Source organism: Trachurus japonicus, chromosome 17, assembly GCF_045865225.1.
Source record: "Trachurus japonicus isolate A0001 chromosome 17, Traja_1.0".
NCBI lineage: Eukaryota > Metazoa > Chordata > Actinopteri > Carangiformes > Carangidae > Trachurus > Trachurus japonicus.
Window position 1 is genome coordinate 22,739,888 of NC_140923.1, and position 17,467 is coordinate 22,757,354.

The 17,467-nt window shown below is 41.4% G+C and overlaps 1 protein-coding gene across 1 annotated transcript; it reads left to right on the forward strand.

The window, feature by feature from the left end:
- Positions 1-9,748: 9,748 nt before the first annotated feature.
- On the forward strand, positions 9,749-10,717 carry LOC146970632 (GTPase IMAP family member 9-like; the record flags this gene model as incomplete). The annotated part of the gene is made up of 1 exon (XM_085805943.1): positions 9,749-10,717. A coding segment is annotated over one exon (969 nt), but the record flags the coding sequence as incomplete, so codon positions are not given.
- Positions 10,718-17,467: the final 6,750 nt, after the last annotated feature.

The window sequence follows — 17,467 nt, forward strand, 5'->3', positions numbered from 1 at the left end:
AGCCATTTCAAAGTCAGTCAGAGGTAGAGTAATCCAATTGAAAATTCTCCATAGAGCATACATCACTCCCTCTCGACTTAAAAAGATAGATCCCAGTGTTTCGAACCTTTGTTGGCGTAACTGCGGACAGGTTGGAACGCTGGTTCATATGTTGTGGCAATGTCCTATAATTAACTGTTTTTGGACAGAAGTCTGTAAATTAATTTCAAGATTTATTAATGTTGAGCTTATACCACGTCCAGCTGTGTGTCTGTTGGGACACAGAGATGCTCAGCTGAAAACAAAGGAACAAAGGAGGATAACCGGTTTGGCCTTCTTGGCTGTGAAGCGAATGATTTTGACAAACTGGAAAATTCATAGACCAGGATGTTTTTCATTGGAGGAATGGGTTTCTGAATTTTTGAACCTCCTAGGTATGGAGCGGGTGGCAGATACATTGAATGACACTGGGTCTGGGACCGGGGTCATCTGGGATCAGGTGCGGAGGTGCCTGTTGACATCGCAGATTGTATTTTGAAGGACCTTGTGTTCTCTCTTTTGTTTTGTGTACATTTTTTGTTTTGAAATTTGACTTTGTATGCACTGTATATCCTCCCTTTTCTGTGATGTTGTGGAGAAATGTCTAGGTTTTGTTGTCGTTATTGTTGTTTTGTTTTGTTTTGTTGTTGTTATTGTTGCTGTGTGGTGTCTGCGTTTTTGTCTATATGTACTTATGAAAAATTTAATTTAAAAAAAAAAAAAAAAAAAAGTAAATAAATAAATAAAGCGGATCATCACAATGGCACAGTGCATCTCAACACGGCAGCGACATGCAGTCATCCTCCATCCTCAGTCCTGCTCTTGGGACATCCACAGCTGCTTTTCAGTGCCAGTTCGTTCCTGCTGTGTTAATTCAGGTGGAGTTTCCATTACGCGTGCCGACAGCCTTTGATCTGACGTCAGATGTGACGGGACAATCTATATAGATATAAATTCACGTGTTGATTCCATTAGTTGCATTAAATAGTGGTTATTGTGGATATTTATTGCATTGAAATGTGCCTGGAACTGTGGAAACCTGCCTGTGAGGTCTTGGTGACGTGTGTGCACTGCGCACTGGGCAGCCAAACTTCCACTGCACCGGCTGCACTTCGCCTTGCGCCGAGAGTAGATCTGGTTTGAGGTGACGAGCTTTCAGCGCACCCTCGGCGGGACATTTTCGCACGAAACTTCCACTGCACCAAGCTAAATCTGTGACGCCTCCCCCTGCTGCGCAGCCACGCCTATCTCAGCGCCGCGCGATCTACCAATCTGCCAATCTGACCTTGCGCTAGGCTGCGCTGGTCGAAACTTGCATTACACCGGCTGCACTTCCTTACGCCACCTGCACTGTGCCACCAAACTAGGGCCCATAGTCTTCCCCAACACTGGTTGTCAGTTAGATAAGTATTTAAGAACATGATTAGTCTCTGCTGGTGACATATTGAGTGATCTTATGATTAAATGCTGTACATTTCTTACAGTTTATACAGAAGTGTAATGTATTCCAAGTTTTGATGCTTCAAATAAATGTAGCAATTACAGTATTGACACAACATCATTAAACAAACTTATATTTTATTAACATGTAAGAATACATATTAAGCACATGTGATATACAAGTCATGATATACAAAGTTTATCAAACGTTAAACTTTCTGATTTATTGTTCATTCGAGCAAATCAAGTTCAGTGTTTCTAAAACCTCCTAAGACATAGTATAGACACATTATAACATGTCTGTATAACAACATGTTAAATAATTAGTTGATTAGTGAAACTAAAATGCTGTTAATAACCTCAGCAGTTGAGCTCCTTTCACATTTCTTTTGATATTGCTGTAATCAGCTATGATGGCTTATTTACAGTAGTTATCACACTCTCTCACCACAGCATGTCTTAAAGAAGGGAGTCACCTGTTGAGTAACGCACATTTTCTCATAATAAAGACTTGTCGGAATGGTGGGACATTCACATGTCGGAATAGCGGTATGTCGGAATGTTGGTATATGGTGGGATGTCGGAGTGGTGGGATGTCGGAATGACAGCATGTAACCAGTGATTTTAATTAGTAAAGGTGCTCAGCATCAGATTGTGGTAGAACTCAGGAACACAGTGAACTTTCTTAACTCTGCAGAGCTGTGTTACATGTGTTGCATGTTTGATTTGTGGTCTGTGAGCTCTCAACTGTATGAAGACACAACGTGATCAAAGGGAGGAGACGTGTAAGTTGACATAAGAGATGAGGTGAAAATGAAACAGTTCACTCACAGAGAGAGACAAGTCCCACAACTGTCCATCAAAGACAAACAGCATGGGCATGTCCACCAGCAAATACCGTGAACTGAGTGAGTAAAAATAACTTTAATGCTATCTTTTATTGTTAAATATGTAACAGTTTTCTTTGGTTAATGAAGTATTTGATTAAGTTTGGATAGAGGGTGTTGAGGCTTTGATTTATGACCATGAAACTCTGATGAGTTTTTTTTTTATTATTATTATTATTATTATTTCCAGTATGGAATGAGTTCATATCTTTCACTGTGAAACCAACATGTGTGAAGAGAAATACTGAGTCTGAAAAAATTAAATAAAAGGAAATGCTGTTTGTCTTCAGAGGGGTTTCAACCCAACCTGTTTCCTGTCTGTTGGCTAAGTTCCTGAATTAAAGTTCAGTTTAGCTGTGTGAGCTGACATATTCTTATTGTACGGTTGTGTCACCTGACCATAAAGTACATCCTGCAGAACATACTGAAGTCAAATCCTTTTCTAATCTAAAGACATTTCCACAGCCCATTAAAGGAAATTAACACTGACGTCTGTGTTGCACAATTTGGTCTGAGGGTTCATGTTTGAAGCATTAAATATGTCCTGATTACGCCACAGTTGTAATACTTAACTTAGAGTTTGTTCTTCATAACATTAATAACGTGTTTGTGAAATTCTCCCACAGACACAGAGGAACCAGACTTCAGAATTTTGCTCATTGGGAAAACTGGAGCTGGGAAAAGTGCAACTGGAAACACAATCTTAAGGAGGAAGGCTTCCTGTCTCAAATGTGTCTTACTGCAGTGACACCAGAGTGTCAGAAGGAAACAGCTGAATTTGATGGTGTAACACTGGCAGTTGTTGATACTCCAGGTCTGTTTGACAAAAAGAAAAATGAGGTGGAGGTGCATAAAGACTTTGTTACATCCATCTCATTGGCTGCTCCAGGTCCTCATGTGTTCCTGGTTATGATCCAGCTTAACAGATTCACACCAGAAGAACAACAAACAGTGAAAATTATACAGAATGTGTTTGGAGAAGAGGCAGAACGCTACATCATGGTCCTGTTCACCCATGGAGATGATCTGAAGGAAGAAGTAATCTCGATAGAAACCTTTATTTGTCAAAACAAGAACCTCAGGGACTTTGTCCATCAGTGCAATGGAAGATACCAGGTTTTCGACAACAGATGCTGATCCATCTCAGGTCTGTGCGCTGTTGAAGAAGATCAAGACAATGGTTCAGAAAAATGGAGGAAGCTACTACACCAATGAAATGTTCAAAGAGAATGAGAGAGCCATAAAAAAAGAGATGGAACGTCTTCAGAGAGAAAATCCAGATATGACGCATGAGGAGGCAAGAAAATGTGCAGAGAAAGATAACTGGTTCAGAAGAAATTACTGAAAGTCGTTACTCTTGGAGGAACTATTGGAGCACCTGTTGGAATAGCTGCAGGAGTAGCTTTTGAAGTAGCCATTGCAGCAGAGGTTGGAGCAGCTGTTGGAACTGTGGGATGGCCAGTGGGAGCTGCTGTGGGAGTTGGAATAGCAGCTGTAGTGGTGAGGAGAGGCAATACAGAGTGATCTTTAATATCAATTACTGACCATGAGCAATTCAGTGTAACTCTTCTTTGATCATGTTTTCTTTTTCGTGAGGTAGTTTCTGCTGGAAAGGATGATGAAATAATCAACTGCTGAGGTCATCACCAGCATGTGGTTAAAGGTCAAGTAGGAGATCCTGCAGGATCTCCTAAACTACCTCAAAACCGTTTCAGCAGGCTACATTTTACTAATTCAAAAGTACAAACCCCTTCCGTCAGACTTCTCTCTGAAGCCATGCCTCCAGAGCACAGGAACACACAATGCTTGTTCTTTTCTTCCATAACATTGCTGCAACAGTTGAATCTAGCAAGCTAGCTTAATCTCTGGTTTCGTCTTTTCCGTATCATAAATCGTTGAAGACTCTGAGCACAAGGGGGAGGCAGGGCCAGATGGCAGTTTGCTGGATGCATCACGATCCAATGACTTTGTTCATAGTATTCAAAGTGATTAGATAATGTTCTTACAGGATTGTCTGTTCCACAGGTGACTGACATTTTTCATTTTTGTGAAAAACATTTAGAGTCTGTGTAAAGTGAAACACGAGATTTGATTGAAAACGTTAGAATATGATTCTTGAAAACACATGAAAAGATTGATAATTATGGAGCACTGAACTGTGGAGTTTGAGGGTAAAATTGGTTTTGAGGACAATGATTTTTCTGTTTTATGGACGGGACTTAAATAGAGATATAGTGACGTAGTTAAATCCCAGCTAGCTATGACCCCACCGCTGATGGCTTGACTCCAGCACTGCTATACACCGAGTCGGCAACCAAGGAAACGTCACTTCCGGTCAGAGCCGTGGGGGAAAACAAGCCGATTCGCCCATAGACATACGTGTGAAAACACGGCATTTTAAACCTTTGTCTAACACTTGTCCGCTGTCATGTCTTAGTTTGAATCACTTGTATATACTGACAAAGAGCTATATATGAAGAGTTCTTTTCCAAAACGCGATAAACGCCAAATTTAAAAAAAAAATGAGTTTGTCACGCCATTTTGCTGTGTACTGAGCCTATTCACTGCTCCATCAATGTATCACGTCAAATCGCTACATTTCCCTGTTTAAAAGGCACTGCAAGATGCAGTTCCCCTCTAAACCGCGATAAGCGCCAAATCTATTTTTAGCCAAAACGCGACATCTCCTCCCTCTCCTCAGAATTCTATGAGGCTCCATGCAGTCCAACATGGCGGTGCTCTGAACCCAGGTTTGTTTTCAGTCATTCATTCAGTAGTTTCTGGGTTCTGTGTTAATTACTGTATCTGTTTATGTGGTGGACACTGGGCCGTTACGTGCAAATCCGGGTTGATTGTTGTCCGTACATTTTAAAATATTGGCTCTTTCACAGTCAGTTACATACGTATGTCTATGGAGGAACCCCCACGGCTCTGACGTTTAGGTGGCGTTCCCTTGGTTGCCGCCGGACGGCTCTAGACACTCGGAGACGATGCCTAAGAGTTGTTGTGTACCATTTTGCACTGCAAATAAATTGAAAAACCGCAACCTGAACTTTTATATCTTAAGCCTGCCACACACATAAAGATTTTATAAATCTCAACCGATTTATTATCTGTGAAAGACCCCACACATGAAGATAAAAAATCTGTGATTGAACAGTTTTGATCGTATTGTGTGTGGTGTCCTGTGATATTCCAAACACAACACACCACACACATTAAGATTTTTCAGAATCTTGACCCTCTGGTCAGAAAACAATCCGGCATCAGCAGCGATACCAGGGGTGTCGTTGTAGCTACTCTTTCGGGTCTATTTCCGGAATGGACAATGAGAGCGACGTAATTTTTTTTTAATGAAAGCGGGACACTTCAGCCTTTACAACGATCCCATCTGTGTGTGTCTGTGGCTCCGGACACCGAGCAATCAAGCGGCTGTCCAATAGGGAGCCGTGCGCTGTCACATGACGGGCTGTGAGCGGCGGTCACATGATCGTTTAAACATGGCTGCTGTATTGCTGGCTGTTGCCGGCTACGAGCGCTACTGTCTTTGCTATCGGCTATCAGGAAATCTCCTGTGTGCGTGAATGTCTGTGTGAACCTCATGTAACACCAGGGCTGCACTGTGGCTCTCTGTGGGGTTGCCGGTGCTGTGTGGAGAAGTGGCTTGTTGCCGCGAGCAGCATGCAGAGCTCGGCAAGCAGGTGCTTCTCCGCACAGCACCGGCTTTCCACACACAGGATGACTTTTGATTGAAACGGCCACCGAAGTCGGCCCCGATAATCGTAAATATTGAACATGTTTAATACTTACGATTATCGGCGCCGAACGTTTTCCGAGCCGATTGTCGGGGGAATTTTGACTCTTAACACACCACACACTACAAGAGAATCTTATAAGATAATCTTAAGACCTTAAGATAATCGGGCGGTGTCTGTCCGTGGTCGGAAGGGGGAAAATCGGGGCAAAATCAGCCCGATTATCTTTATGTGTGTGGCAGGCATTACTCAACCGTGTAACGGCTCTGACCGGAAGTGACGTTTCCTTGTTTGCCGACTCGGTGTAGGCTAAATTGATACACAATCTGGGTGAGGCGCTGGAGCATCAGGCCCGTAGCTAACTGCCCCTGGCAATTGGAGCCTTGATGGCTACGATGTGACAACTATGAGGGCCGCCGGCAGCATGGGAGTCTCTGCCGGCCGAGCTGGCCGAGTGGCTCCTCCAGCAGGGCTCTGCTGAGCCATGCTGTCAGGGCAAGCGGAGAATCCCCCCCCCCCCTCTGTTTTCGATGTCCCCCCCTCTGGTCATTTATTATTATTGCCGGTGGGGATACGTGTTGTCCCCCCCTCTGTTCAGACAGAGTAATAGCCTACTTTAGATCAAGTCTACATCATTTGAACCACGAGTTCTCATCCCCCCTACAGTAGTGGCTATTTTATCCAAATGACACCTGTTTGGAAGTTTGCTCCGCCGTTTGCAGAGCAGTGAAGCTCCACATGTGGAGCTGCTTAGGCTACCACCGCACGAGCGGACCAGAGGCAGCAGCCGGGGTACTGAGGTGGTTGGCCAGATGACCATTATTCATCATCATGGGGAGAAAACGAGCACCTCAGTCACCTGATCAGTCACCGGATTATCACAGAGGCAGCGGATGGGCTCCTGGGGTGGTCGTTTTCTCCCCCTTCCAAACAGGCGTCATTTGGATAAACTAACTACATATTGGGGATCTCAACAGGTACTTTTTCGCATTAAAACATATTAAAACTTAATAAAGTGACGTATTAACAAAATAACTTATTGAGATAATCCGGTAGCAGTCTTCTTTGTTTGTTTTAATTCAGCTACTCGCCACACTCACCAGCTGTTTGTTTGTGGATCTGTGTCGATCTCGACAAGAATGTCTCAGAAATACGTCATTGAGGAAAGAGATGTGTGTGTGTGTGTGTGTGTGTGTGTGTGTGTGTGTGTGTGTGTGTGTGTGTGTGTGATTGGTGATCCACAAATTCTGAATCACACTTCACAAACAGAATTTTCAGTTTTACAAATGGCTTTTTTGTTTTTACAAATGGAAAATTATATATTTACAAATACCCAATATATTTACAAATAAACATGTATTTTTAAAAACCAAAAAAGAAGTTACAAATTAGAAACTTGTATTTGTGGATAGCAAAACACGTGTGCAAACCAAGGCACATTTGTAGATCACCATCTGTGCATTTACAGATATATATGAGACAAAAATAACTGACAATTTTTGCTTATAACATTAAATATTGTATTAATATATAATATACATTTTAATTTTATAAACTCTCTTTGAAAAAAAGGCATCAATCATGTCAATGACAAGATGTTTTTAGTGCCAAACGGAACCAGCTGTCTGATAAAAACTTTGAGAGACTGCTCATGTGTCATGTCAACAAGTGTTTCTGCCCTGACATCTAGCGTTAGTGCCTCTGAAATTCCTGTCATGGTTTTAAACATTGTTGTTCAAGACACACCGATCTAGAATATGTCTACCTCTTTGTATTTTGTATTACATTATTTGTTGACTGATTTACATTTCTGATTTACAAGTGGGTATTGGGGTTGGATTTTCATTACCAACATGTCTATAGATTACCCAACATGTCTATGGTGAACCTACAATGTTGACCAAAAATGTCAGCTTTATTTCTTAAAAAAAATAAAATTGAGTTGAGAGGCATGTCTCTGCTGGCATGTGATTTTTTATTATATATATATATATATATATTATATTTTGTTTGCTGTTTATATACACCACATTTATTTAACTGAGTATAATGAGTATGTAGTTGCTAAAGCTACTTTTTTTTAGCTGTAGTTTTACTACATTCCTCCTGGGATAGAAATGTAGTTTGTTCAAACTACTGCCAGGCTGAACTACATGTAGTGTTACAAGCTACACTTGCAAAGTAGCTTCCCCAACACTGGTTGTCAGTTAGATTAGTATTTAAGAATTACATGATTAGTCTCTGCTGGTGACATATTGAGTGATTTTATGATTAAATGCTGTACATTTCTTACATACAGTTTATACATGTAGTGCCCTGCTATAAATGATATGTTATTTCATGTGTTTAGGTTGACAAATATTCAGTATATTTTTGAAATATTGCCTGTTAAATTAGTTATATGGTGAAATAAGCTGAATTAATACAGAGAAATTAATTAATTAAGTGCACTTCATTTGGGGAAGGTACTAAAATGTCCCATGTTTTTCATGGTCTGTGAATGTCTCATGACGTTTCTTTTGTTTATTTGAGTAACCAGGTATCAATCTGTTATTAGCCAATCCGTGGCTGTCAGAGATGAGTGTCAACTACCTACAGGATTCAGAAGGGGGTGGGACTAAATAAAAGAGAGGAGACGAGGCTCTGGCTAGTAACGGGGAGAGACGAGGAAAAATAGTGACAATACCATGGAAAAGTAGTTGTAAGCCATTTGAAACCGTTAAAAGTTACTGTTGTTACTAAAACCTTGAACCGGAGCGTCTGTTTGTGTGTTACCGGTACCAAATGTGGAAGTGAGCCGAGTTCAGAGCTCTTTCAGCCGGGAATTGTACGGAGTCATTACGGTTTGTGTTACGTGTGTTTCATTTTTGCTTTGTGGTCTGTGACTTCTCAAGTGTGTGAAGACACAACGTGACCGGAGGGTGGAGACAGGGGTAAATTGACTCTGAGTATCTGAGCTGAGGCGAAGATCAAACAGTTCAATCTCAAGACTGAGAGAAGACATCCCACAACTGCCCATTAAAGACAACCATGTCCAACAGCATATACTTTCAACTGAGTAAGTAGATTTACAACTCTAATGCAGACTTTCATTGTGAAAGGTCTAACATCATTTTCTTTGGTTAATGAAGTATCTGATTAGGTTTGGATAGAGGGTGACACAGCTTTGATTTTTGACCATGAAACCTTGATTAGTTTTCATTATTATTAATTCCAATATGTAACTCTTTTATATCTTTCACTGTGAAACCATCATGTGATGTAAAGAGAAATGCTGAATCTGAAAAAACAAAAATCAAGGAAATGCTGTTTGTCTTGGGAGCTTCAACCCAACCTGTTTCCTGTCTGTTAGCTTTGGTCCCAACTTCCTGAATGAAAGTTCAGTTTGACTTATGACATATTTTTATTGTACGGTTGTGTCACATGACCATAAAGTACATCCTACAGAGGATATTGGAGTGCAATAAAAGCCATTTCCACAGCCCTTTAAAGGAAATTAACCCTGATATTTGTGTCACAGTTTGGTCTGAAAACTGTAAGAATTCCTTTGTTTTCAAGGATTTATGTGTGAAAACGTTTCTGATTATTCTACAGTGGTAATACCTAACTTAGTGTTTGTTCTTTATAACAATAAAAATGTGTTTGTGAAATTCTCTAATAGAAGCCAAGGAAGAGGAACCAGACTTCAGGATTGTGGTCATTGGGAAAACTGGAGCTGGGAAAAGTTCAACTGGAAACACCATCTTAAGGAGGAAGGCTTTCCGATCTCAAATATGTCCTACTGGAGTGACCCAAGCGTGTCAGAAGGAAACAGATGAGTTTGAAGGTCAAAGACTGATGGTTGTTGATACTCCAGGTCTGTTTGACAATGAGAAAAATGAGGTGGAGGTGCAGAAAGACTTTGTTACATCCATCTCATTGGCTGCTCCAGGTCCTCATGTGTTCCTGGTTGTGATCCAGCCAAACAGATTCACACCAGAAGAACAACAAACAGTGAAAACCATCCAGAACGTGTTTGGAGAAGAGGCAGAACGTTACACCATGGTCCTGTTCACCCATGGAGATGATCTGAAGGCAGAAGGAATCTCGATAGAAACCTTCATTTGTCAAAACAAGAACCTCAGGGATTTTGTCCGTCAGTGCCATGGAAGATACCAGGTTTTCAACAATAGAGATGATGATCCATCTCAGGTCCGTGCGCTGTTGAAGAAGATCAACATAATGGTTCAGAAAAATGGAGGAAGCTACTACACCAATGAAATGTTAAAAGAGAATGAGAGAGCCATAAAAGAAGAGATGGAACGTCTTCAGAGAGAAAATCCAGGTATGAAGCCTGAGGAGGCAAGACAAAGGGCAGAGAAAGATAACTGGTTCACGAAGAAATTACTGAAAGTTGTTACTGTTGGAGGAGCTATTGGAGCACCTGTTGGAAAAGTTGTTGGGGCAGCTGTTGGTGTAGCGATTGAAGTAGCCATTGCAGCAGAGCTTGGAGCAGCTGCTGGAGTTTTGGGAGGACCAGTGGGAGCTGCAGTGGGAGCTTTACTGGGAGTTGGAATAGCTGCAGCAGGGTTAGCTATAGCTGCAGCAGTGAGGAAGAGGAGAGGCAATACAGAGTGATCTTTAATATCAACTGCTGAGGTCATCAACAACATTTAGTTTCACTCATCAGCTAATTATTTAACATGTGATTAAACAAACACAAATTTTATAATCTGTAACTATGTCTCAAGAGATTCTGGACACACTAGGTTTGCTTTGAATGAACAATAAATCAAAAAGTTTGATATAGTTTATATATCAACTCAACTCAACTCAACTTTATTTATAGAGCCCTTTAAAACAACCACAGCTGAAACAAAGTGCTGTACATAATGCAACATATGGAAATAAAATAATTAGCAGAAGAATAAATATAAAATAATAATTGTTTATTGCCTTTAAAACAATTTAAAAGCAATAAAACAATTTAGAATTTAAATAAAACAATTAAAATAAAAAAACAATAAAAACAATGAATAGAACAGACCATAAAACACTAAAACAGAGGTAGAGTCTCATGCTGAGTTGAAAGCCAAGGAATAAAAATGGGTTTTAAGACAAGTTTTAAAAATGGACAGTGAGGAGGCCTGTCTAATGTGGAGGGGAAGCTCGTTCCACAGTTTTGGAGCGGCAACTGAAAAAGCTCTGTCCCCTATGAGCTTCCGTTTGGACCTCGGTACCTCCAGGAGCAGTAGATCAGCTGACCGGAGGCACCGAGCAGGGGCGTAGGGGTGAAGAAGCTCAGAGAGGTAAGAGGGGGCCAGTCCATTTAAAGATTTAAAAACAAATAAAAGAATCTTAAAATGAACTCTAAAATGCACAGGCAGCCAGTGGAGAGAGGCCAGGATGGGGGTGATGTGCTCCCTCTTACGTACTCCAGTTAGCAGGCGTGCGGCCGCATTTTGCACCAACTGGAGACGTGCAAGGGAGGACTGGCTAACTCCAAAATAAAGTGCATTACAGTAATCCAGCCGAGATGTGATGAAGGCATGGATTACTGTTTCAAAGTGCTGATGTGCAAGGAGTGGTTTGACCTTTGCCAGCTGTCTAATTTGGAAAAAGCTGGACTTTACCACAGAGCTAATTTGTCGATCCAATTTAAAATCACTGTCCATCTTAAAACGCAAGTTTAAAACTGTTGGCTTTGTAAACTCTGCCAAAGGGCCCAAGTCAACAGGGGGGATTCACAGAGGCCACTGGGACCAAACACCATCACTTCTGTTTTCTTCTCATTAAAATTTAAAAAGTTGAGGGCCATCCAGGCTTTGATGTCCTCAAGACATGCCAGAAGTGGTGTGAGGGAGAAGGCATTTTTCTTTTTTAGAGGTACATAAATCTGACTGTCATCAGCATAAAAATGGAAGGATATGCCATGCTTCCTCAGAATGGATCCCAGTGGCAATAAGTACAGTGAGAAAAGTAGGTGTTAAACTGTTGCAAAATGTCTGCTACTGCTCTTGAATGTGCCCTCATACTGGCACCAGTGCACCAGGTGAAGCAAATCTTAATAAATGACTGATGGCCTGCCTTTGTGCCAGTTCTCCCCAGTCAAACAAAGAACTCAGTTGTGTCGTCTCTTAATATGTGTACCCGGTATTCCAGCTCTGTATGATGGCTGCGCCAACAGTAGGGGTCCTAGAATTGATCCCTGTGGAACCCCATATGGCAGTGGAGAAGAGCTGGATTTCGAGTCTCCAAGGCTCACACTCATTGATCTACCGGTTAAATATGACTTGAACCAGTCTAGTGCAGTACCACGTATACCCACTAGGTAGCGTAGCCGAGCCACTAGGGTGTTGTGATCCACGGTATCAAACGCTGCAGTCAAGTCTAATAAAACCAAAATAACATGTTCACCAGAGTCATTTGCCAAGAAGATATCATTGAACACTCTAAGCAAAGCTGACTCGGTGCTATGCAGACTTTTAAAACCTGACTGGAAGACCTCCAGGACATCATGTTCATCTAAAAACGACTTGAGTTGAGTGAACACAACTTTTTCTAAAATTTTGGAAATAAAAGGCAGCTTAGAAATAGGCCTAAAATTGGCCAGCACACTGCCATCAAGGCCAGGTTTTTTAAGTAGGGGCTGGACCACAGCATGTTTAAAACACTGAGGGCCGGATTTACTAAGGTCCCAGATAACGGGCGCTATATTGTTTGCGCCCGCTAAAATATTGCGTGTTTGGTTAGTGCACGCAAAACAGGTGATCTACTAAGAGAAACCCGCTAAATGAAAACACGTGCAAACCGCAATATGTAAATGAGGGTTTTGCGCGTGGTAATCGTTTCCGCCATGGAGAGAGTGGACAGAGAGCTGGACGGACGAAGGGACAGAATGACATTTGATCCGATGCATAATGACAGCATGTGTGTTCATCTCTCTCGCGCTCTGTTTAGATAAATAAACACAAATCGCTACAGGGCCCAACTCGTCATATAGTAACGAACAGGCAGCAGCTGCAGCGACAATCACACACCTAGAATATGTGTGTGTGTGTGTGTGTGTCAAACTCCAATTACTTGAAAGTCTTAAATGTATCAATACAATTAAAGCATTTTCAAGGATTTCCAGCACTCACCCTGTTGTAGCTGAGTGGTCCATGGCTGTGAGTGGACTCTGAAAGTAGAAGGTGTATGAGTATCTTAATCCACAATCCCAAATTGTGTTTATGTAGCCTACACAAAAACATGATATCATCACCAGCATTAGGCTACTGTAGCATTCTGAACCTTCTGAGCAAACCTTGTAGTTAATACTCAAACTGTGTTGCGTTGTGTTTTCTAAGCACTGAGCAGGTCTGTACACAATGCAGCCTGCTTACACTGTAAATCTGCCGTGTTGCAAATGACGTGACGCTAATGATAGCCCGCTAGCTGCTTAACACACAAGTCAATGGAGCCGCGTTAGCTCCCGTTAGCACGGCCGCGTCTCAATTAGACTTACCTAAATGACATCGTTTCTGGTAAACTCTGGACTATATCCCTTCAGGACACTTGGATTGCAGCAACCGAGCAGTGTGGAGGAATATTTCAAGGTTTTTGTGTAGTTTTATGGGCCTTGTTGTGTCTGGCATGATGCACGTGTGCATCGTGTGAACGTGAGAGTGCGCCCCAGGCAAATTCAATACAGGACTGTTTACACTGTAAAAATGTCCTAAATTATGTTGTTTCAACTAAACTCTGGACTATATCCCTTCAGGACACTTGGATTGCAGTGGACGAGCAGTGTGGAGGAATATTAAATGTTTTTTGTGTAGTTTTATGGACGTTTTTGTATCGGGCCCTATTACTCTCACATAAAGTTTTTGTTGGACTACGAACTGGCCTCCTGGGTCTCCAGATGCACTTTGAGGAATAAAACACTACTCCGGAGTATTCATCAGCATGAGGATGAGTCATTTATGACTTTCATTGAATTACATTTTTTGGTGAACTATTCCTTTAACTCTGTGTTCCATGTTTGATTTGTTGTCTGTGAGCTCTTGACTGTATGAATATGTGATCAATGGGAGGAGACGGGGTTAAGTTTACATATGACATGAGGTGAAAATGAAACAGTTCACTCACAAGACAGAGAGAAGTCCCACAACTGTCCATCAAAGACAAACAGCATGGGCATGTTCACCGGCAAATACCGTAAACTGAGTGAGTACAAACAACTTTAATGCCATCTTTTATTGTCAAAGATGTAACAATTTCTTTGGTTAATGAAGTATCTGATCAAGTTTGGATAGAGGGTGTTGAGGCTTTGATTTATGACCATGAAACTCTGATGAGTTTTTATAATAATAATAATAATAATACTAATAATTATTATTATTATTATTAGGGCCACGGGCAATCGCACCCGGGCAAAGCCCGGGCACTACTGTTATTGTGTGGATTTTTTCCTAGTTGTTCTTCTGTTCGGCCATTTTCTTCCGCCTTTTTACGGTCTTCTTCTAGTCCTTCATACTTTGTGCTATTTCAACAATTCATATATCAAAACGTGCAGCTTTTTTTGAACTTTATCAGCATTACTTTTCTCTTTTTAACTATTTATACTTTTTAAAATATTTAACTTTTTCTGATTTTTTTCAGCTTTATAATGTGTGTGTGTTGTGTTTAACGAGCAGAGCTAGAGTGGTGCCAGAGTGGATAGAGGCAAAAAAACATTCTAGAGTTTATCTGGCTAAACTGTCAGCACGGCCACAAATTAAACTCTAAACAAATTATTTTCTCCAGTTTTGTAGCCACACTTGTCTTCTGGCTAAAATTCTGGTCAAAAATGCAAAGAGACTTAGATAATAATTTAAAATATTTTTTAAATGCAGCCAGGGAGCTCTCTGCTCTCATTCAGCCCAATGCATTTTTTTCACAGCAGCAGGAGAAGGAGCTCAACTTTGTAACTTGCTGTTAAGTGCTTTTTAATTCATTTTAATTCACCAAAAAATAGTCACAGGTCACAAAAAAGTCCTCTTCTTACTTGGTGTGGCTAATTTATACTAATTTCTCTTTATTTTAAGCATCATTGAAAAATCTCACATTCATCAAAGTCTCGACCTCTCTTCTCCACAACTCTGTCTGTAGTCCAGTTGGTAAGGTGGCCGCTTGCCAACCCCAAGGTCACTTGTTCGAATCCAGGCTGAGCAATCTTGTTATGTGATGTTGAATTCTGCTCCCCTCCCCCACCCTCAATTGGTTACAGGTGTTCGTTAAGAGATGCATTAATTGCTATTGCCACCGTTTGCAGCACATCATCATATTACAATGGCAACATACCTATGTGTGTGCTCTCTGTGGCGAAGCGACAGAGTAAAGGTTTAGTGATCATGAGGTCGTGGGTTTGATTACTGGTCCAAATCTTGCCTCAACAACAATTATAGTGAATTATTTTCCCAGTCGTCCTCTGTTGACTTCTGATAACTTGCTTCATGTTGAAACTGCTGCTCTCAGCCTGAAATTCACAGAAATTTTCATTGTAAGTCTTACTTGGTGTGGCTAATTTCTGCACTTTCCTTACTTTTTTTTTTTTAAGCAGAAGCCAGTGATCCTCTTATTAAAGGTTTTCTTTGCCCCTCACATACTGTCTCTGTCTGTATCCTAGTGGTTAGCTTGCTGGTCTGAAGACCTGAAGGTTGCTGGTTCAAATCTTGCCTCAACAACAATTATAGTGAATTATTTTCCCAGTCGTCCTCTGTTGACTTCTGATAACTTGCTTCATGTTGAAACTGCTGCTCTCAGCCTGAAATTCACAGAAATTTTCATTCTAAGTCATTCAAGCTTGACTCTCAAGCTTTCTTGATGTTGACAGTGTTTCCAACAGGTGCAGCTTTGGGCTCGTTAACTTCAGAGTGAGACAGAGTGCAGATCATTAACAGACAACAGTCTCTGAAACTGTGTGTGCACTGTGGCCTAGAGGCAGAGCGGAAGTCTACTGACCATGAGGTTGTGGATTCACTTCTGACCTCGGTCAAACATTTGTATGGTGATCACTGCTTGCACTATTTGCTAATTCTGCAACAGCTTTCAGCAGTCACACCATTTCCATTCTTGGAAATGCTTTTTCTAGTTCTATTTTCTCCTTCATCTTCCGGCCAGACTTCGGTCCGAGTTGCAGGACAAATTATATATCAAAACGTGCGTCCTGATCGGGATCAGTGTGCTATTACTTTTCTCAACAGTGTACGAATTTTTCGCGACGTAAGCGAATTTTGCATTGAAGTCGATGGGACGGACGGGAAAAAAAGAGCGAAAAAGACCAATCATTGGAGTTTAACAAACGTCTACTGCTCAGGCATACTTTCACCTAGAGACTCCATTTAAACTTTAAACAGTAGACACAAGTCTTGTGTATTGGCATATTACTCCACGTTTTGATAGGTCATATAGTTTTTGATCAATCCATGATCAATGACCATGATCATTTTTGGAGAAATTATGAGATTATAATGGGTGTGTATTGCACGAAATGTTCGTGTCAGAGTGGGTGACATCATCGGTTAGAGTGGGAGAGATGCCAGAAAAACTCCAGATTTTTTCTCTATCCAACCTCCATACGGCCACAATTTACACTCTAGACACATAATTTCGGCCACGGTTGTAGACGAGCTCATCCTTGATCTCTTAATCTGCTCAAAATATCAGAGAGACTTACAGAATTTAAACTCTGAGCCTCTAAGTGCGGCCACGTCTGTCTCTGCTCCTCATTGAGTCCAATACAAATATTTTCTGAGAGAAGCAGAACGGCCTGATGTTTTAAAACTGCCAGCGTCGCCAAAATATTTACTGTAGAAACACCAAATCGTACCGAAATTTTCAGTAAGTCCTTAGAGCAACGTTGATCTGTGTTTTGTTCTGATAGGAGTTACCGTTTTCTCACCCTAAGCCTAAATGTGAGGCCGGTGCAGAGGCAGAAAATGGCTCTTTTTCTCCACGTTTCTGTCTGTCTCAGCCTGCGGGGGCCCCTATCGCCGTGGTAACCTCTTTGATCCTCAGGCCAGAGCTTGTTAACTTCATAAACAATCCACCTGGCGCTCGTTTAAATGTTTATAAAACACAGACACAGCTAAATCAGACTGACACAGGATGCAGCTCATAGTCACACACACACACACAGACTCTAGAGCCAGCTTCATGTGATTACAGTCTCACACACACACACACACACACACAGGTAACTTCATGTGATTAGCCTAAATGTGAGACCGGTGCAGAGGCAGAAAATGGCTCTTTTTCTCCACGTTTCTGTCTGTCTCAGCCTGCGGGGGCCCCTATCGCCGTGGTAACCTCTTTGATCCTCAGGCCAGAGCTCGTTAACTTCATAAACAATCCACCTGGCGCTCG